The sequence below is a fragment of the Diplotaxodon limnothrissa genome, linkage group LG10 (assembly GCF_057381915.1).
Source record: "Diplotaxodon limnothrissa isolate DT_005_m linkage group LG10, D_limnothrissa_male_GT1.1, whole genome shotgun sequence".
Lineage (NCBI taxonomy): Eukaryota > Metazoa > Chordata > Actinopteri > Cichliformes > Cichlidae > Diplotaxodon > Diplotaxodon limnothrissa.
The window spans coordinates 32750839-32774437 of NC_140605.1; the positions used below are offsets into that span (position 1 = coordinate 32750839).

The 23599-nt window shown below is 42.4% G+C and overlaps 2 protein-coding genes across 2 annotated transcripts; one reads left to right on the forward strand and one right to left on the reverse strand.

The window, feature by feature from the left end:
- Positions 1–629: 629 nt before the first annotated feature.
- gemin5 (gem (nuclear organelle) associated protein 5) lies at positions 630–18453 on the reverse strand. The gene is made up of 28 exons (XM_085364120.1): positions 18225–18453; positions 16567–16721; positions 15708–15889; positions 15102–15253; positions 14814–14906; positions 14353–14485; positions 13643–13808; positions 12987–13199; positions 12472–12557; positions 11154–11236; positions 10058–10194; positions 8773–8846; positions 7750–7931; positions 7440–7579; positions 7111–7282; positions 6816–7034; positions 6675–6731; positions 6475–6600; positions 6195–6290; positions 5912–6049; positions 4227–4374; positions 3996–4115; positions 3679–3889; positions 3349–3603; positions 2975–3137; positions 1782–2286; positions 1453–1540; positions 630–898 (listed from the first exon to the last, which is right to left on the reverse strand). The coding sequence occupies exons 1-28, from the start codon at positions 18364–18366 to the stop codon at positions 734–736; spliced, it is 4401 nt and encodes a 1466-aa protein (XP_085220246.1). The 5' UTR covers positions 18367–18453; the 3' UTR covers positions 630–733.
- A 271-nt stretch (positions 18454–18724) lies between these two features.
- mrpl22 (mitochondrial ribosomal protein L22) lies at positions 18725–23341 on the forward strand. The gene is made up of 7 exons (XM_085364121.1): positions 18725–18772; positions 18875–18917; positions 21379–21511; positions 21592–21657; positions 22122–22199; positions 22414–22483; positions 23046–23341. The coding sequence occupies exons 1-7, from the start codon at positions 18748–18750 to the stop codon at positions 23252–23254; spliced, it is 624 nt and encodes a 207-aa protein (XP_085220247.1). The 5' UTR covers positions 18725–18747; the 3' UTR covers positions 23255–23341.
- The last annotated feature ends 258 nt before the right edge of the window (positions 23342–23599 follow it).

Below are 23599 nucleotides of genomic sequence, written 5' to 3' on the forward strand. Positions count from 1 at the left end.
AGCTGTGTAGTGAGAGACCACCTTCACTACCTTCTGATGCACACACAGTTCTAAAAGCTTTTCATGATCATTTTAAATCAGTTTCTTTTTTTAAGACTTCAGTCTCTAGAAGCGGCAGATATTTTATGCATCGGTTTTTACAGTTAGGACTAAATATGTAGAAACACCAGTGAAAACAGTGTTTGGTTATTTTGCTCCAAAATAAGGCTTTAAAAACTTTCCCCACACAGTCACCTCTGCCATCATCTCTTTTGGTGAATTCTCCACTGGGTTTAAACTCAGGGCTCTTGTTCAGTCCGGCTGGACATTTATGTTCTTATGCTTTCAAAGGTAATAGATATTACTCCATCCAGCCCAGTTCTTATCAATATACAGTAGATCCATCAATCTGTGATTGTAACTATTATAGAAATAATTTGACCTTGTCCGGCTTCAGAATTGGTGAGACTCCTTCAGGCACTTTTAAATGTGGAATCAAGCTGACTCAGGACTTTTTATTAAGTTTGTTTTTATTGTAGAAAAAAACTGCAGAAATGCTGCTTTGAGTGTATCAGAAAACTCAAAGAAACATATCAGAGTGTGTAAAGTCTGCAGTTTGGAACCACGTGCTTTTTGAGGTGTCTGACTGAACACATCTGAGCATGCTTTGTGTGGATGCAGGTAAACAGTCAGTGTAGCAGCGGAGACATGAAGTCAGACCATCAGGCGGGTCCCCAAACTGCCAGCAAATGAATCAGATGAGGAATCGCTGCGAGGCTTTCAGGACAGAGGGACTTGTCCCATATTTACGAAGCAGATCTTTAGCTTCTTGTAGGAGCGAGTCCGAGAAAGACATTGAAGATTTGCTGAGATGCAGAAGAACCAGACAGCATTCCACAACATCTGGGTGAGGGTACACCTGAAAGACAAAAACATTCATTCTGTAGCCCTGGGGATCAGTGTTTCATCCTAATAATATATTAAATTGCAAATATAATAATACATCTAAAAACTGAAGAGCATCTTACATCACAATAAAGAGTTCCTGTGACATGTGAAGAGAAATCTGCAACATAGTGAACTATTTGTGCAACTTAAACTCTTCATACTAAGCACTTCTTGCTGTTAAGATGTCAAACTGTCTGGTTGTGCTAATCAGAAATGGAAAAAAAACAAGGAGCATGATGGGATAGCCAGCAGGTACCCTGAGGGTAGAGCTGTGAGCAGAGAAACAGGTCAAAACTGACACATGAAACTGCTCCCCTCTCTCTCTGTGATCTCTCTCTGTAGGTGGGAGATCATAGAGGGAGCACAAAGGTCCTTGGTATATCTTACTACTTGACTGTCATGTTGAAATGACAAATACTGCACGCACAGAATCAACATTAACATCCTCTCTAAAAGGTTTACTTCCACGACTGCCTTCAGGATACTTTGGGAGAGACGACTCTCTCTTGTAAGCTTTGGTTGTACCTTGAGTGTGTTTGGCAGCTCAGCCAGCTCTTTCTGATGCTTGGACATCTTCGAGGATAATGACAGCAGAGTCTCCGGGTCCTCAGAACTGGGGAGAAGAAACAGCCGCCTGATTCAGCAATCAAAGTTAATCACAAAGAAAATAAGACCACGAGATGGCTGAGACTGATGGGAATGAGGTTAGTTTTAGACATGGCCCTGCCAGATTTCAAAGAAAAAGTGATGCGCAGTAAAACTAGTTTTATAATCATGGCTATAGTGCTATGATCATGGGTCTGATAATCACATATAAACAATAAAAACATAAGAAGCTGGCACAAAGCTCTCACCCCTGCTCAGCCTCAGCAGAGTCCTGACTGTCTGAGGATTCCCTGGTGGTGGAAATCACTGCAGGGCTGTCATCCCGTTTCTCCCCAGAGTCGAGCTGCCCTCCCTGGGTCTGGCTGTGCTGCTGCACCATGGCGGCGAGCTGCTGCTGGATCTGTCTCACAGCTCTCTGTGTGGCCTGGCAGGCAGCGTGAGGCTCACACAGAAGGAGTGATGGATCTAAGCCCAGTTTATGAAAACTCCCACTCACAGGAGGGTGGGTCTCTGCCGACTCCAACAGCCCTCCGTTTGACACCTCATCCTTCATTTCATCTTCAGGAGACGAGTCAGCCAACGACAGGGAGAGGCCGTTCTGGATCTCCTGGCTGCCTCCCGAGGTCCTCCACCAGCATTCATACAGGCGGTGGTAAAGGACAAAAGCCTGAAGACTGCTGGCAGCAGCTTTGGCTGCTTCTTCCGTGTGATGAAGCACTTTGGGATGTTTCCGAAAACTAACACTGACATCGCCTGACCAACAGAGAGAAAAGCAATTTTCAGGAAATGTATTCATTATTAATGCAGATTAACCTGTTTATTCCTTTTATTTATTTATTTACTTAAAAGCAGAAAAGAGTACAACATACAAACTGCTCACAGGGGCTCGTCTGATTGTTTCTCTGTATTCTTTCAGGGTCTTTTAACATTACAATATTTAAGTGCCCTGAGGTGACTGCTACGATTTAGTGCTATATAAATAAAATTGAACTGGGTGGCTTTGCAGTATCTGCAACAGCTACAGAGCAATGCAAAAGGCTACCACTGCTACATGCCCAGAAAGGCCGCTGAGCTCAGTGTGGTCACCCTGTTCACATATATACAGAGGCTCCTCCCTCTGCTACCACCAAAAATACAGTCTACTCCTGTGAGAGACACTGCAAGGTAAAGCTGCTAATGCCTGTCAAACACAGTTATTTTACATTGTCCTAACATTTAAATTCATGCATAAAAGTCTCATGAATCTAAGCTCAGATGTTACAACACTTATCACCACAAGGTGTCGCCAAAACGACTGCGACAGAACTTAAGAAATGTTCATCTTCTGGCTAAAATGTCAGTTTGCCCTTATTCTGTCTCAGTAGTGCAGCCACCACATTTAGGATTGATATGATGTACCCTGATGGACAGATGACTTCACTGTTCTGTTAATAGGACGTACCATCTGGGAACAGCAGCCTGCAGAGCTCTGCAGAGACACAGAAGTGTCCGGCCTCTCTCGGCCAAGCCACTGCGTGCCACAGCTCTGTCACCAGCTGATCATCATCAGCCAGTAACCAGCTGAGCACAGCACAGGTCAGGTGGAGGGATGAATGCAGCAGGACCTGCAGATGGAAAGGCACATGGACAAGATTTTAGTCTAAATTCATTAAAAGACTTCCTTTAGTTTTCTTTCAGTTCTCTGCTTCAAATATGCTTCTACGTCATATTTAAGCTGTTTTTTATATCTTCTGTTGTGCATGCTTCAGTTCTTCTATACATAATACATTTGTTTCCAGCCGTATCATCAATTATGTACCTAGTTTGTGTCTGTACCTGTCTGAGAGGACTGTTAGCAGTGGGCATTGGGCTCTCTGCAGACTTGAGCTCCTGCAGAAGAGCCCCAACGCTCTGATGTGAAACAGCAAACTGCTCCTCCCACACATCTCTCACTCGATCCATGATGCTAATGTGACGCTCACCCGGTGACGCCCACGGGTGACGGGAGGCGCAGGATGCTGCAGGACTAACTTCAGAGTCTCCCAGCATCTCAGAGAGCAGCTCAGCCACACAGAGATGCAGCCTGTGGACCTGCAGAGGGTTGGAACAGGTTTCACAGACTTTCAGTTCATCTTCTAAACCCAAATTCACACTCCGACTACTAACCAGGAGGCTGTCTTGCAAACTCAGGACCTCCTGTGCTCCGACCCAGTCTCTAGCGGCTGCCAGATCTTTGGCACATCTCAGCGACAGAGACTGAGCCAGAGAGGAGTCTCCTGAGATTCTTGCTAGACTGGCCGCGGTCCTCAGTGACAAGACGTCATTCTTCCTGGCGATGACCTTGGCGGCGTCAAAGCTGGCATCGGCAGCGAGGTAGCTGGGAGATGATGTCAAACCAATGAGAGAGGACCCATTTAACAATGTTTGCAAAGCAATTTAAATAATCATTAAGAGCAACTTTAAACTTTCTAAACACTTCTCACCACTTAGCTGCTGCAGAAAAATGCCCATCTTTCTCCAGCACTGCAGCCCAACACGTGTACAGCTCCTTCAGGAGAGGTTCGTCTGCTGGCAGCCGGGCTTTAACCAGCGCTATGGCCTCCCTGATAATAACAAATGAACAAAACATATCACCAGAATATGTAGCAAACAAACCTGGAACAGAACTTTTTTATTTAGAGGAACAAAACAAAGCAACAGTAAATAAAGCAAACCTGTAAAGCTTGTGGGAGCGCAGCAAGTCGACTGCCTCGTAGAGTTTGTTGATGGACAGCAGGTGGGACGCCGCTTTCAGGTACTGCTCCTGCAGACACAGCTGCTTGACGAAGGCCTCCACTGTCCGGCTCCACACCACGAACCCAGCTGGAGGAGCAAATAAAACACTTCCCATTACACCAAAAGCAGAGAAAGTGGATCAAGAGCTGAGTAAAGAAACCGAGCCGTTTATATTTTTAGCAAATATCGACCCCATTTGTTGACATGGCCATAAGATGACATTTACCCTGTCAGCAGCTGATATTTATCCCTTGGCTTACATACATTTTGCACTGACTAAATGTTCAAAAACGAACCCTTCAGCTGATCCAGAAAGCTGCAGCGAGTGCGTTAACAGGGACAACAAAGAGAAAGCATATTTCCCCCCACACTGGCTTCTCTTCCTCCCTCTGGAAGTCACAATCAAATTTATGTCAAATCAAATGCTTCTCCTCACATACAAAATCTTATAATCAAACCGTGTCATATGTAAAAGACCTCATAGTACCGTACGATCCTAACAGAACACTTCGCTCTCAGACTACGGGTTTACTTGTGGTTCCCAGAGTATTTAAAAGTAGAATGGGAGGCAGAGCCTTCAGCTTTCAGGCCCCTCGTCTGTGAAACCAGCTCCCAGCTGGGATTCAGGAGACAGACACCATCTCTACTTTTAAAATTAGGCTTAAAAACTTTCCTTTTTAATATAGTATACAGTTAGGGCTGGATCAGGTGACCCAGAATTCTCATTTAGTTATGCTGCAATAGGGTCTAGGCTGCTGGGGGCATCCCATAATGCACTGTTTATTCTGCACTCACCCTTTTCACTCACTCTGTGTTTATACCCCGCTCTGCTTTTAATCTTTAGTTATTATTATATTTCTCTCCCGCTAAAAGGGAGTTTTTCCTTCCTATTGCCACCAAGTTCTTGCTCATAAAGAGTTATTGGATTGTTGGGTTTGCCCTGTATTACTGTATTATACTACATCGCCTTGAGGTGACTATTGTTGTGAACTGGCGCTATATAAATAAAACAGACTTGAAATGAATTTTTTTCTTAGTTTCTTCAGAAAAATAAAAACAAAAGAAAAATAAGACTGAAATAAATATTAGCATCAGTTGTATAACTGAGACTACATACGAGTCACTGAGCCTTCAGTAGGAAGGAGGAACCAGGGAACAACTACCAGAGTCAAGAAAGCAAACAAACGATGGTGGGAATGAAGAATGAAGACTTTCCTCAGAGTCTAAAATAAGAAAATTACTCCCCCCCCCCCCAAAATAAATAAATAAATAAATAAATAAAACACAGCACAGAGAGGGCCCAGCTGCAGGTGGCATGAAGAGGACACTCTCCATTTTTAACATTTTTCTTTTAGTGGGCTTCTGTTGATCAAAGTCACTGACACTGTGGAAGTGGTCACAGTTGAAAAGAATAGAGAAGGTTAAAAAATATATAAATGAACAAACATAAAATAATAAAATATGTTAGTCCTTTTGTTACGACGTTATGGGTCCCAGATATAGTATAAACACTTTGATGATACACCTGAGGACCAATACATTTTTTTCTCTGCCTACATCTGTGCCAGTGTCACACACTCTGCAAAGGCTCAGTCTCAGGTTAAGTCAATATTCTTGCATTTACCCATGGGAGCGATGGAGAGCAGGTGGTCGTTCAGCTCTCCTTTCTCTGTGGCGAGCTGCAGCGCCCCCTCCAGGTCGCCACTCCACAGCCGCAGGTACACTACGGAGTCGAAGTGACCCGCCTCCACGTGGCCCTCCTCTGAAGGGCAACATCAACGTCACAACGGATGAGTCATCCAACACATCATGTAAAAGAACTCCTCTCCATTTAAAGCTTGTTCCGAGAGCTGAACACGCATTCACCACTTTAACTTTAAAGACTCAGACGAAAAACTAAAGCGCACCTTCTGCATCAAACATGCGGTACAGAGCCTGTCTGTCAGCAAACAGGCCCAGATGGATATGATCTCCCTGGCCTGGGACACAGCCTGTGGGAGGTGCTGGAATATAAATGCACACGCTCATTGAACAGTCCAGATGATATTTGCTTATCAGCTTCATTTTGCTTTCATGCAAGCAGAAAAAAAAAGGTTAAAAGGGTTACATTTTTAAATAAAACGTTATTAAAAGTATAGTCTTTACAGTAATCACTGTCTAAAACGATAAACTGCATGGTGGTCTTACTGTTGTCGTGTCTGACAGAAGCCAGAGTGATGCAGTCCTGCAGCAGCTCGTCTTTGGGCCGGTGGTCCATGGATGTACTGAGAGGCAACATGGAGCGAGGCTTTTTCTTCTTCAGCCCAGTTAAGTCTTAAGATAGACACACGCACGGTTACATACAGAAATGTGCCAAACACCCGTTTCAAAAGGACATCTGTGCATACCTGGCTTGTCTTTACTCTTTACAGCAGCCGAGGATTTTCTCTGCATCTCAAATGTGGCTGAAAGACAGAAAATATTTGGAGCTTCAACGCAAAAGTAGCAGAAAATCTTGAAATGGCAACTGCTGTTTTCTGAACTGCTACCTGGTGAAGGTGCTGGGCTGCTTGTTGAGCTGGCTTCATCTTCGTCATCTTCACCTGACACCCCTTGTCCCGTCACTGCCCTCTCTCCGATTGTCACCGGCGCTCCATTGACCTCTGGCTGTGCAGCTCCCTCAGCCCCCGATGGCCCAGCCTTCTTGTTCTTCTTCTTCTGCTTCGTATTGGCCTTCATCTTCTCTTTCAGGTCGACCATCTTTTTCCCTGAAAGCATATGCGTGTCACGGCCTGCTGGTCAGACAGAAAGGCCGTTTTGTGCTGGTTACGGTTCTGGCGTTACCTTTAGGCGGCTTTGTGAACTCTTGTTTGGAGACGCTCCACTCCTGCAAGGTGAAGTCCTTCCCTCCAGTCCAGATCACATCTGGATCCACAGGGGACCAGTCCACACACAGCAGATAACCAACGTGTCCTCTGTAGTTAGAGACAGCTGCTTCCTCCAGAACATCCCACACCTAAAGAACAAGAATATTCAACAATAAAACCCAAAGATGTGTCGACATGCTGAGAGCAACATAAAAACACGTCTACCAACTGAAAAGCCAACGTGTTGAGGTAGAGATTCTTATGAATCTACCACCATCATTTACAGGTTTACACCCATCCACTGACCTGCGCTGTGCCATCATATGAGACAGTGACGAGCCGAGCGTTGTGATGCGGACTCCAGGCCATGCTGGTGATTTTAGCCGTATGGCCACACAACCTCCGATAGGGCTCCGTCAGCACCACGGGGCTTTCTGGAGGATTTTCTGCACAACAAACAAAACACTGATGTAAATACAACCACAGCCATCAAAGCCTTAAATATGTCATTTACCTTTTTACTCGCTCTTTACTGACAGTTTAGATTCTTCCAAATTGACATAATGAGGATTGCAGTACAGTTCGGTTGACATACTACATGTTAAAGAGGACTCACCTATAACAGAGCGGAGATCGTGCACGTAAACGATGGCGTTGCTGGAGCCCGAGGCCAGGAGGCAGTGCAGCTCAAGTGCAGAGCTGTGGTCGTGATGCCACCGTAACGTGTTAATGATCTTGTGGTGCTGCTGGATGCTGCACAGCAACTTCAGACTGGGAGCCTGATATACGTCGATACACCTGCAGCACAGAGCAGCTGGTCAGCTGGTCGCAAAAAGCACAAAAACACTTCAAGCAGAAATGAAAAGCAACTGTAGTCCCGAGACGACAAGCAAACAAAGAAGGCAGTACGGGATGCAACGTATGAGATTACAGAAGAAATATCTGACTTTGTTCACCAACCAGCTACCAGCTGTGCTTTTCATCTATTGGCAGGTTGTGTACAGTGGGTTTACCAGCTGTTGATATGCTTTTTTAGACATCAGCTACTTCAACGTAGCCAAGATATCTGCAAAAAATTACATTTTTACAGCTGAATATTGACCATTATTAGTTACATTACAGCTATTGAAAAAATGCTAAAGTGCATCTCCTGACTTCAGGAGTGCCCTCCTGAATTTTTATTATCTTAAACACACCATCCATACATTCTAACACCTACAGAAAACACATTTTATGACCTCATCCTTTGGACTTTTTAATGACCTGTGAGAACTTTGCAGAGTTGTGCAATAACTCTGTAGGTTCATGAATCCAGTTGCTTGTGAAGACGTATGATGAGCCACAAAGTGAAACAAACAAGCTGCAAGCCATTTTCTATTGCATCTAATAAATCAAATGTGGTTTGCTTTGAACCTGGCTGGTTCAGGAAGTGTAGACATCTACATGTGTCAGTGTGGCACCCAATCATAATCCCTGAGAGCGACCTAGATAAGAGGGGGCAACAGTTCAAACAGAACAAAATTCATTATTCTGTAGCCTCGAGTCCAGACACTGTCAGCAGACAGTTGGACCCTCAGAGGACTCCCGCCGGCTGCTGATGGTGTGTTACAAGATGGGTCACGCCAGACCGTTCACTCACCCATCCTCGTTGCCGATGGCAACAACTTTCCCATCTGGCTTCCAGCTGAGGTCGGTGTGTGGAGACAGCTTGTGCTGTTGGGAAGCAAATTTTACCTTTGTAACTTATTCAAATCTCCTTTATTTACATTCAGCAGCAGACATGAAACAAACTGTTGCAGGCACGAAGGACCTGCAGAGTGAACTTGTGCTGTCAGCTTTCTTAGTGTGTCAGGTTTTATTTTGCCTGACATGTTGTTGGTTCACTGAGGGCTTAATGAAATCTCTGCACAGATAAAAGTCCTGCTAACAGACTACAAAGCAACAAAAACACGTCTCTATACATGTGACTGCTTTACTGTCCATCTTACCAACTGCACACAAAGCTCTCTTTGCTTGGTGCTGGAAGTGAGATGATGGTAAGGAGGGTGTCAGGCTGGGTTATTTGTGCCTTTATCTGCAATGTAGCCTATAACAGAGGCTTTTATTTCTAGAGTCCTGTTTGATAACTGATCTTATTTCAGTACAAAGTTAGGTTGTTGGGAATTACATCAGGAATCAGTGACCACCAAAGTGATTAGCAATAGATTGCTGAAGATTTGCTTTATTATATTTTAATCTCAGCAGCACTTATTCACCATCCTCTCGAAACATGAAAAAAAAAAAAGAAAAAAAAAAGAAAGAGGGAAATTCTAGTTTTAAATCATCCTGATTTATCATCCTGATTTAAAACTAGAGGTTAAATTAACGGCGCTTTTGCAGAAAGGCTAGTTTTTGTTTCACAGGGCGTCCACGTTTGTCAGTGAAGGATTTCATCGTATTGGGAGCACACGACAAAGAGTGGAGGAGAGAGAGGTGAGCAATGTTGTGCATATAAAAACAGATTAAACAAGTTTGTAGAACCAGGAATGTGCTACGATCCTGCAATTAGCTCTAAGTGTGTCCAGTGTTAACCAGTGTTACAAGCTAGCATTATCTCAGGGAGGTGGCGAATGAGATGAGCCCTCATGTGCATAATATTTCCAGAATATTTTAATTTAATTAATAAAATATTGGTATTTGTCATCCCTGGATCCATACAATATCACCACATAATCCTATATCAATTTTTTTACCCCACCCCTTACAAATATGATCCGTTCATGTGCGTGACAGTGGTTTCCACCACTGCATTATGGGTAACTACGTGTTAAAGAAAGAATCGTTAGGATCAAAAAGGATCAGTGAGTAATACTTCTGAGTTATTTATCTGAGGATAAAGGGACTGCATAATTACATCATCATCATCACATCAAAGCCCCTCCCACCTTGATGTCGTTAGTATCTCTGATGAGCTTGTCGATGTCCGACGCCTCTCCGTTCAGCTTGTATGGATCGTGCTGGAGTATGACGCCCTCGCCGGCACAGCTGTACAGACTAAAGGAAGGTTTTCCTCCTGCTGTCCCTGAACGCCACACAGAACATAAAACTCAGTGTCTTCATGACGGAGGTCTACTGTGGACAAACTGTGGGTTTCAAGTGTTTTTTGATAGCGTTTACCGCTACATAACAGTGTGTTAAAGCCAATTACTTAAAGACATTTTACTGCATTACAGTAAATACTTTTAGTTTTTTAACTAGAACTTAAATGATTAGTTAATTGGACACCTCATTAATTCGAGCAAATCGTAAATTTGTAATGGCATCTTTAACTTGAAATGACTTCACGACTGCAATCTTCACACAGGAGAGCTGAACTTAAACATTTTAAGGACCACAAGTCTCAAAGATATAAATGAATTAAAGACTTGGTTACTATAACTACCCATTCAATATATACACAGGCATTATTATAGGTAATATAGATAAGATAGACTAATCTGTGAACACCAGGTATGTAGAAGCCTTAATGTAAAGAGCAAAGGAAGCATGGCAGCTGACAGCCCTGAGAAGCAGCTGGTCCTGATCTACTCTGCACACCTATTGTAAGTCATCCTGACAATTTGAACCAATCACAAGTCCACGAATGGAGCTGAACTGGTGCCAATGCTGTGGGTAAACTAATTAGCAGCTACTTTTGTTTGTTTAGGAGCCATCAGCAGAATTTTTGGCAGTGCAACAATTACATTTATGGCTTTGAAGCCCAGTGACTGATACGCTAATCAAAATGTCATCTGCCGACAGCTGGTAAAATTAACTTCCTACGTCTTGATTTCCCCACATGCGGCTCAAGAGGAAGGAGGTGAGGAGTAAGTGTTTTCTCAGCTCACTCAATTACAGGGTCGATTACGAAAAGGCGTGCAGAGATGGTCGGGCTTTTTCGCTGACTCTCTGCTTATTTGATGTCCCACTGCCAGGCTTTTTGCTGGGTCAGAGCGTTCAGAGCAAACAACAGCAGTTGCTAAGAGTTCATTAAGAACTTACCAAATGACATTGGGGGGACCGGGGGCCCCCAGGCCAACGTGTACACCGTTTTTCTGTGATAGGAGCTCGATATCTGAGGAGGCCTGGGAGGAGATGAAGCAGAACAAACGCTCGGTTAGGGATGTGTGATGTGTATAGCTGCAGGAAAACAGGCCTCAAGGGAGTATAAGAAGAAACCACAAGACTCGCACCAGAAAACAAGCAAAAGATAGACTTTGAAAAGTTTTCTGAAAGTCACAAAGTCAAACTCCAACTGAAATCACAACAGTTCTGACGTTTTGCATAAAAATAAATAAATAAGAAAGCAATTTTCTTACAAATTATTTAAAGTTCTGTTTGTTTCTTCAAGTTGATTTATTCTGCATTTCCTTTTTTTTCTGTCAAATGCTGGTATAATACTGGTGGATGAAAGTTAGCAACACCACAGATTCAAATAATGAGATCACCACAAACCTCTTTCACATTCATTTTTACAGGTGCTTTTTTCTAAGCATAGCATTCATGCACTTGCTCTTGGAGAGATGCATCACAGGAAACGTTTGGAGTTCGGCTTTTTGCCCGCAGACACTCTGAGATGCAGGTCGGAGGAGCCAGACTGACCTTCGGATCAGCAGACAACCTGCTGTACCTCCTGAACTACAGCTGCCACATTTTAAATAGGTGTTTTACTTATGCTTTGGGTCTTTTGGTTGATGGGATTTCACTGTATGGTCATTTCAGACACTGGTAAAGCCCTGTAATCCACTAAATGATGCCCCAAAGATTGGTACCAGTGCCAAAATCAAAACACTTCTGAAATTACTTCTTAGGAGTATAAGCTCTTTAATATGTGCAAATTTGATTAACAATTAGGCAAGTCTGATGCAGTTTGTAGATCACAGTATCAGTTTTATTTTGTTTTGCTTTCAAAGGAAAGGCTTGAAGTTTGTTTTGGGAATCTCGGAAAAGGGAAGGGGAGGTGGTGTTCCATACAAGCCCTCAGTTCCGGTTGTGGAAGCCAGACGAGGGGCAGCCAATTAAAAGAAAGTGAGATACATAATGATGTTTTGAAAAGGGAATCAAGCAAAGATCATATTTTACAAATGAACATAAATGATCCTCTGTGGAAAAACACAGCATGGATCACCAAAGTTTAACACATACGCTTCTTCATAAACAATGAAAGTGTTTTGAATACCACCGACACACACTGATATATGCTTCTGTACGTGCTGTCACCGATCGTCTATCAAGGCAACAGCATGAAACAAGCACAAGCAATAAACACAATAAGCATGGGGCGGGGTCAGACAGCTAATCTTAGAGAAATGAACCTTACTTGTTGGAGAAGACGTCATAGATACCAACTTTCCCATCATCTGTTCCAAAAGACAAAGATCCCTCTTTTGTCGGATGCCACGCCAGCTACAACAAATGAAACCCTTTTTTTATGCACTTCATCTTTTGTGTCAGCGAACAGCAACAAGCTTGTAATAATTTAGCCACTATCATGATGGAAGCTTGAAGAACAAAATAAAATTTAAAGGCTGCTTAAAGCCGATAACATAAGTCTGACTTTAATGTCCTCTCAAAGTCTCATCAGCAGCTCCGCTGGATCATTTTTTAAAGCAGACACTCGGACAGCCGACAAATTGTTTTTTCATCCGAGAAATTGTTTCTTTACTGATCTGAGATCTCACCCTTTAACGTCTTTCAGAAAACTTCCTCACACACACAGACTTTAAAGTGAAGTAAACCATTTATATTCTTCCTGGGTATAAACTGATCATGTCTCTTATTGTCCCTAATAGTTAACCATAAATCAGCTGTGCTTTGCAAAAAGAAACTCCTTACCGCTGTGACTTTGGACTTGATCCCCTGCCAGAAGGACCTGACGTCGTACTTGTTCTGAGTGGTCAGCGTGTTCCACACCCGGATCATGTTGTCACCGACACCGAGCGCCAGACATCCAGTACCCACGGGGGAGAAGGTCAGGGCGTAGACGAAACCGCCCAGGGTGGGCAGAGTCCAGCAGCACTCCAGAGAGGCCAGGTCCCAGCACTTAACCTGGAAGAATGAACCAGCTTTCAATGAACTTCCCTCTTTAAAGGCAGTTTAATAATAAATGACAGAAATCCTTATTTGCTTTCATGCAAAATTCCCACTTTAAAAAACAGGCCAGATGAACGCTGGAACACAGCAGTGCACTCATGGCTAAAAAAGCTTCTTCGAGTGAATCTTAACTAGTGCTGGGAGATTAATCAGACCGTGGTGTCAGACGGTTGTTGCCTTTGGCTTTCGTTCTCCCTCTGGCCACCAAGGAGGTCTCCTGATTCGCGTGAGCCCACTGCCAATTGGGTTTTGTTGCTCGATTACTTTCCACAGAGGAGGATACGGGCTGGCAGCAACAGCTGTCCTCGCAAGAGCTTTACAGTTAAAAAACACCCACTGGCCTGTACTGAATTCCATACTGGCACAGGCCATGTACTGTAAGTTCAAAGGTCACTCACCTCTCTGTCCATGGAGGTGCTGATGAGCAGCTCTCTGCCATCCTGCAGGTGAACCGAACTCATGTTAAAGACGATCCTGCTGTGGTTCTGACCCTCTGAGGATGTGCCGAACAGGGTCCACCTCTGCTTCCCTGTCTTGGTTAAATCCCACATGACCAACTCACCACTGGGGAGACACCAAATTAAGCCTATCAACTCAATTATCAGCCAAGCTCTTGGATACAGCTAATGAAGAAGCCCAAAAAAAGGAAACTAAATCCAGCATTGACAAAGCACTTTACCGTTTTACATTTTAATGGGTCTGTTTTATGTTCCATTTTGCTTTGTTCCTGACATTTTGCCAAGAGACTTTCGACAAACACACCTCCAGACAATATCCTGAAAATTAGAGGCCAAATAAAAAGGTCTAAAAAGCAATTACAAGTGATTTTGCTCCCAATTGTTACAATCCTGAAATAACAATCTTCAATTTCTGCTGCTTGCAGCTACATCACAGTTTCATTGAAACAGAGAGAAAAAAAAGTCTGTGTTTTTTATACTGAAGGAAAAAATATTAAAGCAGGCAAGTTATGTAAATGTTAAAGTGATGAGGAAAAATTCAAAACGGGCCACAGTTTTACAATCACTTCTTGTCGTGATCATTTTGTTACTCAGTCAACAACCAAAAAAATCTTCTTTAAACCGTTTGACTGATTGCACACACACTGTACCTGAAGCAACTGGACACGAGCTGCGTCGGCCGTCCCTTCGGCCAATGAACGCTGAGCCAGAGACGCTCTTTCACCCCGGGGTCGACTGCGGTGCCTCTCCTCTTCAGGTAGGGCAGCTTCAGAGTCATGACACCTGCAAGGTGAAGGTGAAGATGCTAAAAGGATTACGTCTTACACCAGGTATGATCTAATCACCTGCGGTAAACCTTTGTCATATCATGGAGTTATCAAAAAAAAAAAAAAAAAAGCTTTTTATGCTGCGTGTGGGGAGGGAAATAAAATCTAACACGAGCTTCAGAGGTGATCAGAATTTGTATACACTGTGCTTTTTTTCCTAAACTCTAACCCTCGTGTTTAAGTGAAATTTTAAACACTCATAGTGAATGAAACATTTTCTTCTTCAAGGCTGATTTCTGCAGCATCAATTAAAAAATAAATCTTAAAAATGAACATAAATCCACCTTTTCCCTTGGCTGTACTCCAGAGCCTTACAGTCTGGTCTTTGCTCCCAGATGCGAGATAGCAGCCACCTCCTCCAGACACTCCATTGGTTGCTATTACATGAGAGGAAAAAAAAAAGTCTCATATACTTGTGTTGAATTGGCTTCTTCGTGCACAACGAACATATTTTAAAAAGAAAAATAAAGAGGATAATTTAAATACTGCCCAAATCACAACAGCGGTTGCCTCAGGGTGCTTTATATTGTAAGCTAAAGACCCGACAATAATACAAAGAAACACAACGTTACCTTCACCGTCTTCAGGTCTGGTGTAGAGGGCATCTTCATGGGCCAAAGGTGACCACGCCAGCGCATGGATCTCATCGTCGTGTCCACGGAGACGGTGAATCACCTCGCCTTTCTTACTCACATCAATCAGCACGATCATCCCATCTTTGTACCTACAGCAGCATTGTCACAGTTACCGACATCATGTTCACTGAATTTAAATTTTGATTCATTTACAATCAAGACTTCAAATGATCATGAAAACATGTTTATTGAGATTTTTGTCTGTTACCTACAGCTTTGTGAAAGACTTTAAAAGAACTGTAATCTAGATGCTCGACTGATCAAAAATGTTTCTTCAGACATTTTTTTCCTCAAACAAACCTGAGCTCAGAAAGTTGCCCTTCACACGAGTAAAATTTAAAGCGAGTTCTCTCTTTTATGGATAAAAACTACTTTGAAACACTTAGTAGTAGACCCACTTCACTCACTTTATAATATTAATGTAACCTTTGACAGTCAGTTTGGTAAAATGCAGAAAAACTACCCTCGTTCATGCAAAGTGCTTTAATGTTCATGATCCAGCAGACTAATCTGTCCAGCGGTCGTCTTTCTTGGTATCCTTACCCAACAGCCACATAGTTCCAGGTATGAGGAGAGCAGGTGAGGCAGAAGATGGTTCTGGGCTCAGGGAAGAAGCTGGTCGTGTCACCTGTGTGGTACCAGTGACAGACCACCACGCCTTTCTCATCCCCGGACACCACCAGGTTTTTATCCACAGGGGACCAGTGCAGCGCTGATACGGAGCTCTGTGGACAAAAAGAGACCCGAGTGAGTGCGTGTCACAAGTTCTTCTTAGTCAGGTGTGTGCTGACGGGCAGTGAGCTGCTTCCAAAGACATTTATAGCAAATACTAAACACCAGATACTATTATCTAAATGTAAAACCCTTTGTTAACATTTTGGCATGATGAATCAATATACTAACGTTTTTTTATGCGTTTCATGATTTGTCAAATAAATATCCTTTCTGGGTTTAAACATCTTCCCAATGATATTTAACCAACATGTCATTACATGCAGTTTATTATTCAGATGAATCCACAGACAAAATACTGCTTTAAGGCATCTGCTCAAGCAAAGAATGGAAAATAAATATGCAATGCCCTCAGTAACCTTGACGACTGTTTTAAAAATGCTCTCGAGAGAGAATCACAGAGCTGCTGCAGACGATGTTTTTGCTGCGCATCCCACTGAGTCCTGTCGAGCTCTGATGCTTAACTTTCTTTCTCCAGACCTGGTCAGGGGTCCAGTCTCATCAAGGAGATTGGACCATTTCATATAAATGTGAAAAAAACAACGTGAGACGGCACAACACACATACAAGCTGCTTCCAAGTTGGTGTAGAGCACACAACATCCTGTAGGGGGCGCAAGCACGACACAAAACCTCTTTCTGTGTTAGTGGACACAGGACAGGACACTCACCTGATGAGCTGTGTGCTCCCTAATAAGAGTCTTGCTGCTGGAGTCCCAGAAACGGACACTGCCATCGCTGGAGGAGCTGACACAGATGTGACTCTGCCCTGCATGCTGGCAAAACGAGAAGCCGGACACCAAGTCCTTATGGCCCACGAGCTCACCTGAAAAAACACACAGAAAAGGACACTGATTTCACTGCGACTGGAGGATTAATCTGTTTAATTTCAATTATGATTTTAGCTTCCAACAGTTATAAACCCAAGACAAACTGGAGAAAATATACTAATAATTATTACTTTTTTGCTTTCAGCTTCTAACTTAATCTATAATAGTAAATCATGAGGTTTTACTAGATACAAACTTTACATTAGAAATGTATAAAATAGAGTACAGCTACTAAAGCTCTGAACTTGATGCCCTCTGTGCCCCCTTTAGACTCACCCCTGCATGCTAAAAGTATCACTGCTAGAAAGAGAGCACAGACTTGTGCTGGATTTAAAGTGCCAATCTAAATAAACAGTCCATCTGCATACACGTGCCTTTATTTTTGGCTTCTTCTTAATTTAGTTGTGCAGGCACTTTCGTAAATCAGTGGTGAGTGGGAGAAGTGGAAAAGATTGATTTTCTTCACATTTAAGTGATCCAAATAGATGATTTGATGAAGGACTTTTACTGGTATTTCAATAAGAAAATAAAATATACAATAGGTCTATTTTAGTGAGGGCTTTGTGGTGAAAAACAGCCAGTATTCTGAGCCTGCCTGACCACCCTGTGTCCTTCATCATCCTGCACACCCTCATTTAACAACAACAAAAGGTGAGGCAACAATGAGACAAACTCAAAACAGGAGTGGTTGTACAAGTGGAGGCCAATTACATTTTTCCCGCTTCATCTTTTTTGACTGTTTTGGGGGGTTTTTTTTTTACTAGCATTGCATTTGGCTGGGGTCAGTGTCAGTAGAAAACAGTGGACCCTATAGAACCTGGGCAAGTACTCCAACTTCTCCAGGATGGCACATCACTAAGTTTCACTGCCAGGAGGTTTGTAGTGTCTCCCAGCACAGTCTCAAGAACGTGGAGGAGATTATAGGACACACAAAGATACTGTAGGAGAGCTGGACACAATGCTCGGCCTCTTGTGGTAAGAGTATACAGGCAGTTCCTGGAGAATGAAGAAACCACACTGACTGGCCCGCACCTAAATCCAATAAAACACATTTTTGCCATTGTGTTTTCTTCAACCTGACGCCACCTGGGTGTACAGACTAGCACCAGGACAAGCTCCTGGTACAGATCACAGAAAAGATCCCAAAGGATATCCATCGTCTCATTAGGAGCATGCCCTGACATTCTCAGAAATTAATACAAGCACATGAGGGCCATACAAACTACCACAATCGATTAGCCTGTCACTGCATTTTTTCACACTGACTTTTGTGGTGTTTTTGGTAAGTTCATCATTTTTATTTCCATCGAATGTTGTAAAATCCTTTCATTGGTCACTGCAGCCCATCAAAGCCCGAGATCCTCTAATCTCTCCGATTTGGTCAGGCAGATACGTTGTACCTGAGTTTAACGCGGTGTTTCTGGCTGCGGGGACTAAAACATGAATGCCACGATCAAGTCTGTGCTATGTGTGGTGTCCAGCGGTGACTGCTCACTCACCTGCCACTCTGCACGAAGATACAGACACATCTATCAAGTAGATGATGTTTTTGGCCCCGACGCCCAGCAAACCGCTGCTGCTGACATCACTGCAGCGCGAGCAGTACCAGTTGGGAGAGGCGGGAAGCGACCGTTCCCGCATGACGCCCTGGATACTTTAAAAATATATTTTTTTCTTTAATAAAGTCCTAGAAACCTAATCCAAACTTCTCACATGTTACCTGCACTATCGTAGCTACAACACTTATGACCGTACACACAGCGTGGTGTCGTAAATCCTACCGGTGCTTACGACGGAAGCCTAGCTGGGACAATCTAAAATCCCAGGTTGTCGAGTTAAAAGCAATAATTTCCAAAATTTATTTTGAACAAAAACAAAAGCTATTTATTAATTTCCCTTTTAACACGACATTTAAATGACGATAAATAACTAAAGTAAAGGAATTACATGCGTTGTGAAAACGCAATAGACTAATATTGACACTGCCATAAAGCGAAGGCATGAATGTCGTAAAAAACCAACATGGCGGCTGCAATGACAGGACGTGGTGAGAGAAATGCAGATATATTAGCCAATAGTTGACCGTTTCGTTGTATTTATAATAAACCTCGTCTACAGTTTAAGTAAAGTGATGTCTTCTCGTTTTCAGGTGTCTCTTTTATTAGGAGTATACCTTCGGTGTTACTCTCACGGTAAGTGCATCAATACGAATGGCAGGTTAGCTGTACCGCTAACGCTCTCTGCAGAAGGACAAATCCAGCTCAGATTGGCTTTTTATGTTACCCAGTCCTGCATCATTAGAGTGGGAATTCCGGGTATCAATTGAAGACAGTGTAGGAAGTTATCTTAATTTTACAGCCGCTATTTCTTCAAGTTTAGGTAACCAAGAAACTCAGCATAGTTAGTCTTGGGAGAAAAAGAAGGCTATTGGATTTCTTTAGGTTTGTAAAGACGTTTCATCTCTCATCCAAGATGTTGCTTCAGTTTATAAAAAAAAAAAAGAAAAGAAATGATGTATAGTCCCGCTTATTTAATTTTCTAGGTGGGTTTATATCCTTTGAAGGTAGTCCTGAGGGTCGTTGATCTATTTTTGATCACCCATCATGAGACCATGACTATTATGTGAACACTGGCATCACTGAAAGAGTGACCTTCATGCTTTTGGTGCACATGTACAGTTGGGTCTTGTCCTGTTGTGAACCGACTGTTGGGTTTCTCCTGTGTGCAGATCTGAGCACTCCTTGCTGTACTGCATGCACTATGTGGCTTAGCTTGTGTGACAGTTGAGATAAACCAGTTTTTGTCTCAGAGAAAGTCACAAATATTTACCATGTAAACATCAAGGTATTTGAAGTTATCCAGTTATCCACCAGGGCTCCTTTAATGCTTAGAGGGTAGAAACTTTTCTGCTGTTTCATGTTAATGTCCACTGGGGCTGGGCCATATCATACCGTTCACGGTAATACCGGTATAATGTTGGGCAACGATAAGAAAATGAAATATTGCGATAGAATATGGGTAAAATGCGCATGCGCAGTGCCTTTGTTTTCATACACGCATGGCGGCGACAGAGAATGAGAAGGGCGAAAGTGGATCGTTGAATGAAACGGATGAACCAGTTTGTAAAAATGCTGCAGCTTCAGTGGTGTGGAACTGGTTTAGCTTTCTCCGTCAGACACACAACAAAGCACTATTTTTGGTAGTGCATGCTAGCGGGCCGTTGTCGTTACAGTGTTTTTTGGAAAATACGGCACACTTACAATCAATCCTTTGATTTTTCTGAAAATCAACAGTGCCCTGTATAATCCCGTGTGCCTTATGTATGAATTGTAGTTGTGTTTACTGACCTCGAAACTATTTTATGTACACGGTGCTCGAAAATCTGTCAAATATTTAGTACGACTTTGCTAAGCTACAAAGCTGAACCGCTTGATGGATTGTCGGAGCATTACGGCTATCGTAGTCAGGAGCCTGGCGGAGTGATACGTACTGTGCTTCAACATAATATTACCGTATTGTGTGTGTATAACCTCTTTTTAAGTTTTGTGCATATTATACATGGTTATGCTGAGGATGTGTCGGCCAGTTTCCACTGGAAATGCCTTTTGGTTAAACTGTCAGCAAGGAATTTGCATTTGCACTGTTACATTTTTATATAACTTTAATGCACACAAAAAAAAAAAAGCTGCTAGTTTAAGTAAAAATACATTGATGGGTTTGTTTTTTGGGTTTTTTTTTTTGCACTAATAAAGTTGTTGAGTTGTAAAGTATTTTCAGATGTATATCGTGATAAATATTTTTGGTTATATCACCCTGCTCTAATGTCCACTATCATCTCATTGGTCTTACCGGCATTAATCTTGAGATTGTTCTCCTTACAGCAGTCAACAGGTGGTTAATCTCATCCTGGCAGTCAGATTTGTCATTCTTTGACATCAGATCTGCGCATATTTTAGAGGGTCCAGAGTGGCAGCCAGGGAAGAAGTGATGGAAGTTATGATCAGTTTCTCAGCACCTTTCATGACCACAGACATCAGTGCTATGGGGCAAAAGTCATTTAAGCAGCTGGGCTGGGGTTTCTTAGGAACAGGGACTATTATTGTCTTTCTGAAGCATGTCGGAATAATGCACTTAGACGGGGAGAGGTTAAAAAATTACTGTGAAGGCTAATGAACTGCAGGCTATTTTATTAAAAAAAAAAAAATCCATTCTTAAGCCTCCCATAATTGTCTGACTGGGATTTGATCTGAGTGAAGTTGAGTGCAGTTACCAAAGGGAAGGAAGGGGGGGAGAAAAGTAAATAGCATACATAAGTTTAATAAAAGAAAACCCCAAAGCACCAAAGACAGGATCCATCTCTTACCGGCTCAATAGTGGAAACAATATTAACAACACCAGAAAGTCTTTATTACAAAGCATCACTTTCCAGTTCCTCCAGGGGAGTAAGTGATAAGTGGAGTGTTCCTTCCCCCTCTCCTATCCTCCTCATCTCTCTTCCTGGGGAGAATGATGTCAGGACTACCCTGCTTGGCCTGCTGCCACAATGACTTGACTTTAAATAAGTGGAAAATAACAGATGGACAGATGTGGTGTACACCTGCCTCACACTACTGGACTGAACCCACCTCAGAAACATTTTCTCCACGTTCCCAGGTTACAGATTCTAGGTGGCTCCCAGCAGATCTCATGTCTCCACACCAGCGCATCCCTGGAATCCAAAACCTGGGAGAGGAGGAACCTAAAAGTGTATCCACCTCAGCTGCCTGATGAGCCTCGCAGACCAGCAGTGAGTCTTTCTGCCAGTGTGTGATGCAGAGTGAAAAGATGTCCTGAACAGGAGCTGATAGAAGTCTTTTCTTCCCACAGGAGATTCACCACAGTAGGAGGCAGATTAAGTACAGCAAAGACAAAATGTGGTATTTGGCCAAAATGGTAAGACATACTATATATTCAAATCATTCAACAGCTCCATCCTGATCTGTAGTGTACAGCCATAAGTAATGACGTGAACTTAGAGTTAGCATCATATTTTAAAGTTGTCATCTGATCAGAAATGCTCAAGGAGCTATTTCAGCTTCTTTATTTAAAACACTGTAATTTTGAAAAATCACTTTTCTTGTGTCATGATCATCATATATTCAGTTTGTTCTTCATACTTCACATTAGTCAAGACAATTGGATTCTTTTAAATATGTTCTATCTCAAAACGCTAGACTGTGTATGTGCACACATTCCACTGTGTTTGTGGCACATGTTCTCATAGACTTGCTCTGGTTTGTAGGCTTAAGCTCAATGCCAGAGTTAAAAAGCAGTCCAGCATCTTGCCGTCCTAACAGCTGTTCAGAAACTTTGATTTGATTATTTAGTCCAGCCTCTTTTTAATTTTTTTTTCCTAGATCAGAGGGATGAGCATCGATGAGGCCATTGCACAGCTGGAGTTTAATGACAAGAAAGGAGCAAAAATAATGAAAGAGGTTTGGAGCTGCATGTTCACCCTTTTAACTGGTTGTTACCGTGTGTTGTGTGCACACAATCTCAGAGTGAAGATTAATCAAATTCCTGTTGGATTAAAGCGTTCCTGGTTTCACTGCTTATGCTACAGATGTTTGAGCTGTGTTCACACATCATTCTAACATCATCCTTTATGAGCTTGAAGTTTATGAATAAATGTTTGCCTGTGTGTTTCAGGTCCTTCTTGAAGCTCAGGAGATGGCAGTGAAGAATCACAATGTAGAGTACAAATCCAACCTGTTTGTAGGTGAGTGTGAACATCTGCACATTAGTACCAGAGCAAAGCCTCTAGGTAGATGGTCTGCTGTGTAAATGCAGTGTGCTAACCTCTATGAGGCTCTTGTGTCTTAACATTAAGTTGTCAAGAATAAAAACATGCACTAAATATGCATGCATTTAAGTTAAAGATGCAATATTGTTTAAATATTTTATTATTATTTTTGGGACATTTTTCAAAGATTATTTTTTTTTTTTTTTTCTGAAACTACTTGAAAATGTCAAATCAATTCACACACTCTCACCAAAGGCAAGAAGATGCCTTTAAAAGTGAGCAAATGACCTTTAGTAATGGAAAGCAGGTAGCTTGTTGCCTTGTTTAAGATGAGATGCTGTGCAGAGTAATTCATGTGGAGTTGCAAACATTATTACAGAGAAGCCTGAAGTCCACCGGCACAGCCTTCATTACTTTGGCCTGTTTTCATCGCGGGGCACTCTTCCAAATTAAAACTTATCCCTTCTCTTTCTCTTCCTCCAAATCTTTTGCCCTCTTTCAACTTCACTCTGTTCCCATCCTTTCTTTGCTCCTGCAGCCGAGTCGTATTCTGGCAAAGGGAAGTACCTGAAACGGATCCGTTACCACGGCAGGGGTATGTTTGGCATAATGGACAAAGTTTATTGCCACTACTTCGTCAAGCTGGTGGAGGGCGCACCACCCAAAATTGAGAAGAAGACTAGCTTTGACCAGGCTAAAGAGTACGTCCAGTCCCTGAAGAACCGAACCATCATCCACAGTCTGTAGAGCAGACATCTGACACCATTTCAATCTCACTGTAACCATTTTTATGTGTATGTATCATTTTTTTCTGTAAATAAATACATGAGAATTTCTGAGCCTTATTTTTACAACAATATTTTTTATGAAAAATACAATTAGCGTGCAGAAATAAGAAAAGACTTAAATTATTTATTTTTTATTATGTTTCATAATCTGCCTAAAGTAATCAAGTGTATTATCAGGAAAAACAAGCTTTTATTTTGTAGAAAGAAAGGGCTGAATTTATACAAGTGTGTATTATATAACTGAAGGGGAGTACATTTCAGTTCCTGCCATTACACATTAAGAATTCCCACTTCTTCAACATCT

Bases quoted from the DNA above. Each gene is read 5' to 3' on its own strand.
- gemin5 (XM_085364120.1), bottom strand. From the start codon at position 18,366: ATGCGGGAACGGTCGCTTCCCGCCTCTCCCAACTGGTACTGCTCGCGC. The intron at 14,907-15,101 runs GTAACGTTGTGT...CTCATGTAATAG, and splicing joins CAGACCTGAAGACGGTGAAG to CAACCAATGGAGTGTCTGGA. The intron at 3,604-3,678 runs GTTAGTAGTCGG...AACCCTCTGCAG, and splicing joins GTTTGCAAGACAGCCTCCTG to GTCCACAGGCTGCATCTCTG.
- mrpl22 (XM_085364121.1), top strand. From the start codon at position 18,748: ATGGCGGCTGCAATGACAGGACGTG. The intron at 18,773-18,874 runs GTGAGAGAAATG...TCTCGTTTTCAG, and splicing joins GGCTGCAATGACAGGACGTG to GTGTCTCTTTTATTAGGAGT. The intron at 21,658-22,121 runs GTAAGACATACT...TTTTTTTCCTAG, and splicing joins TGTGGTATTTGGCCAAAATG to ATCAGAGGGATGAGCATCGA.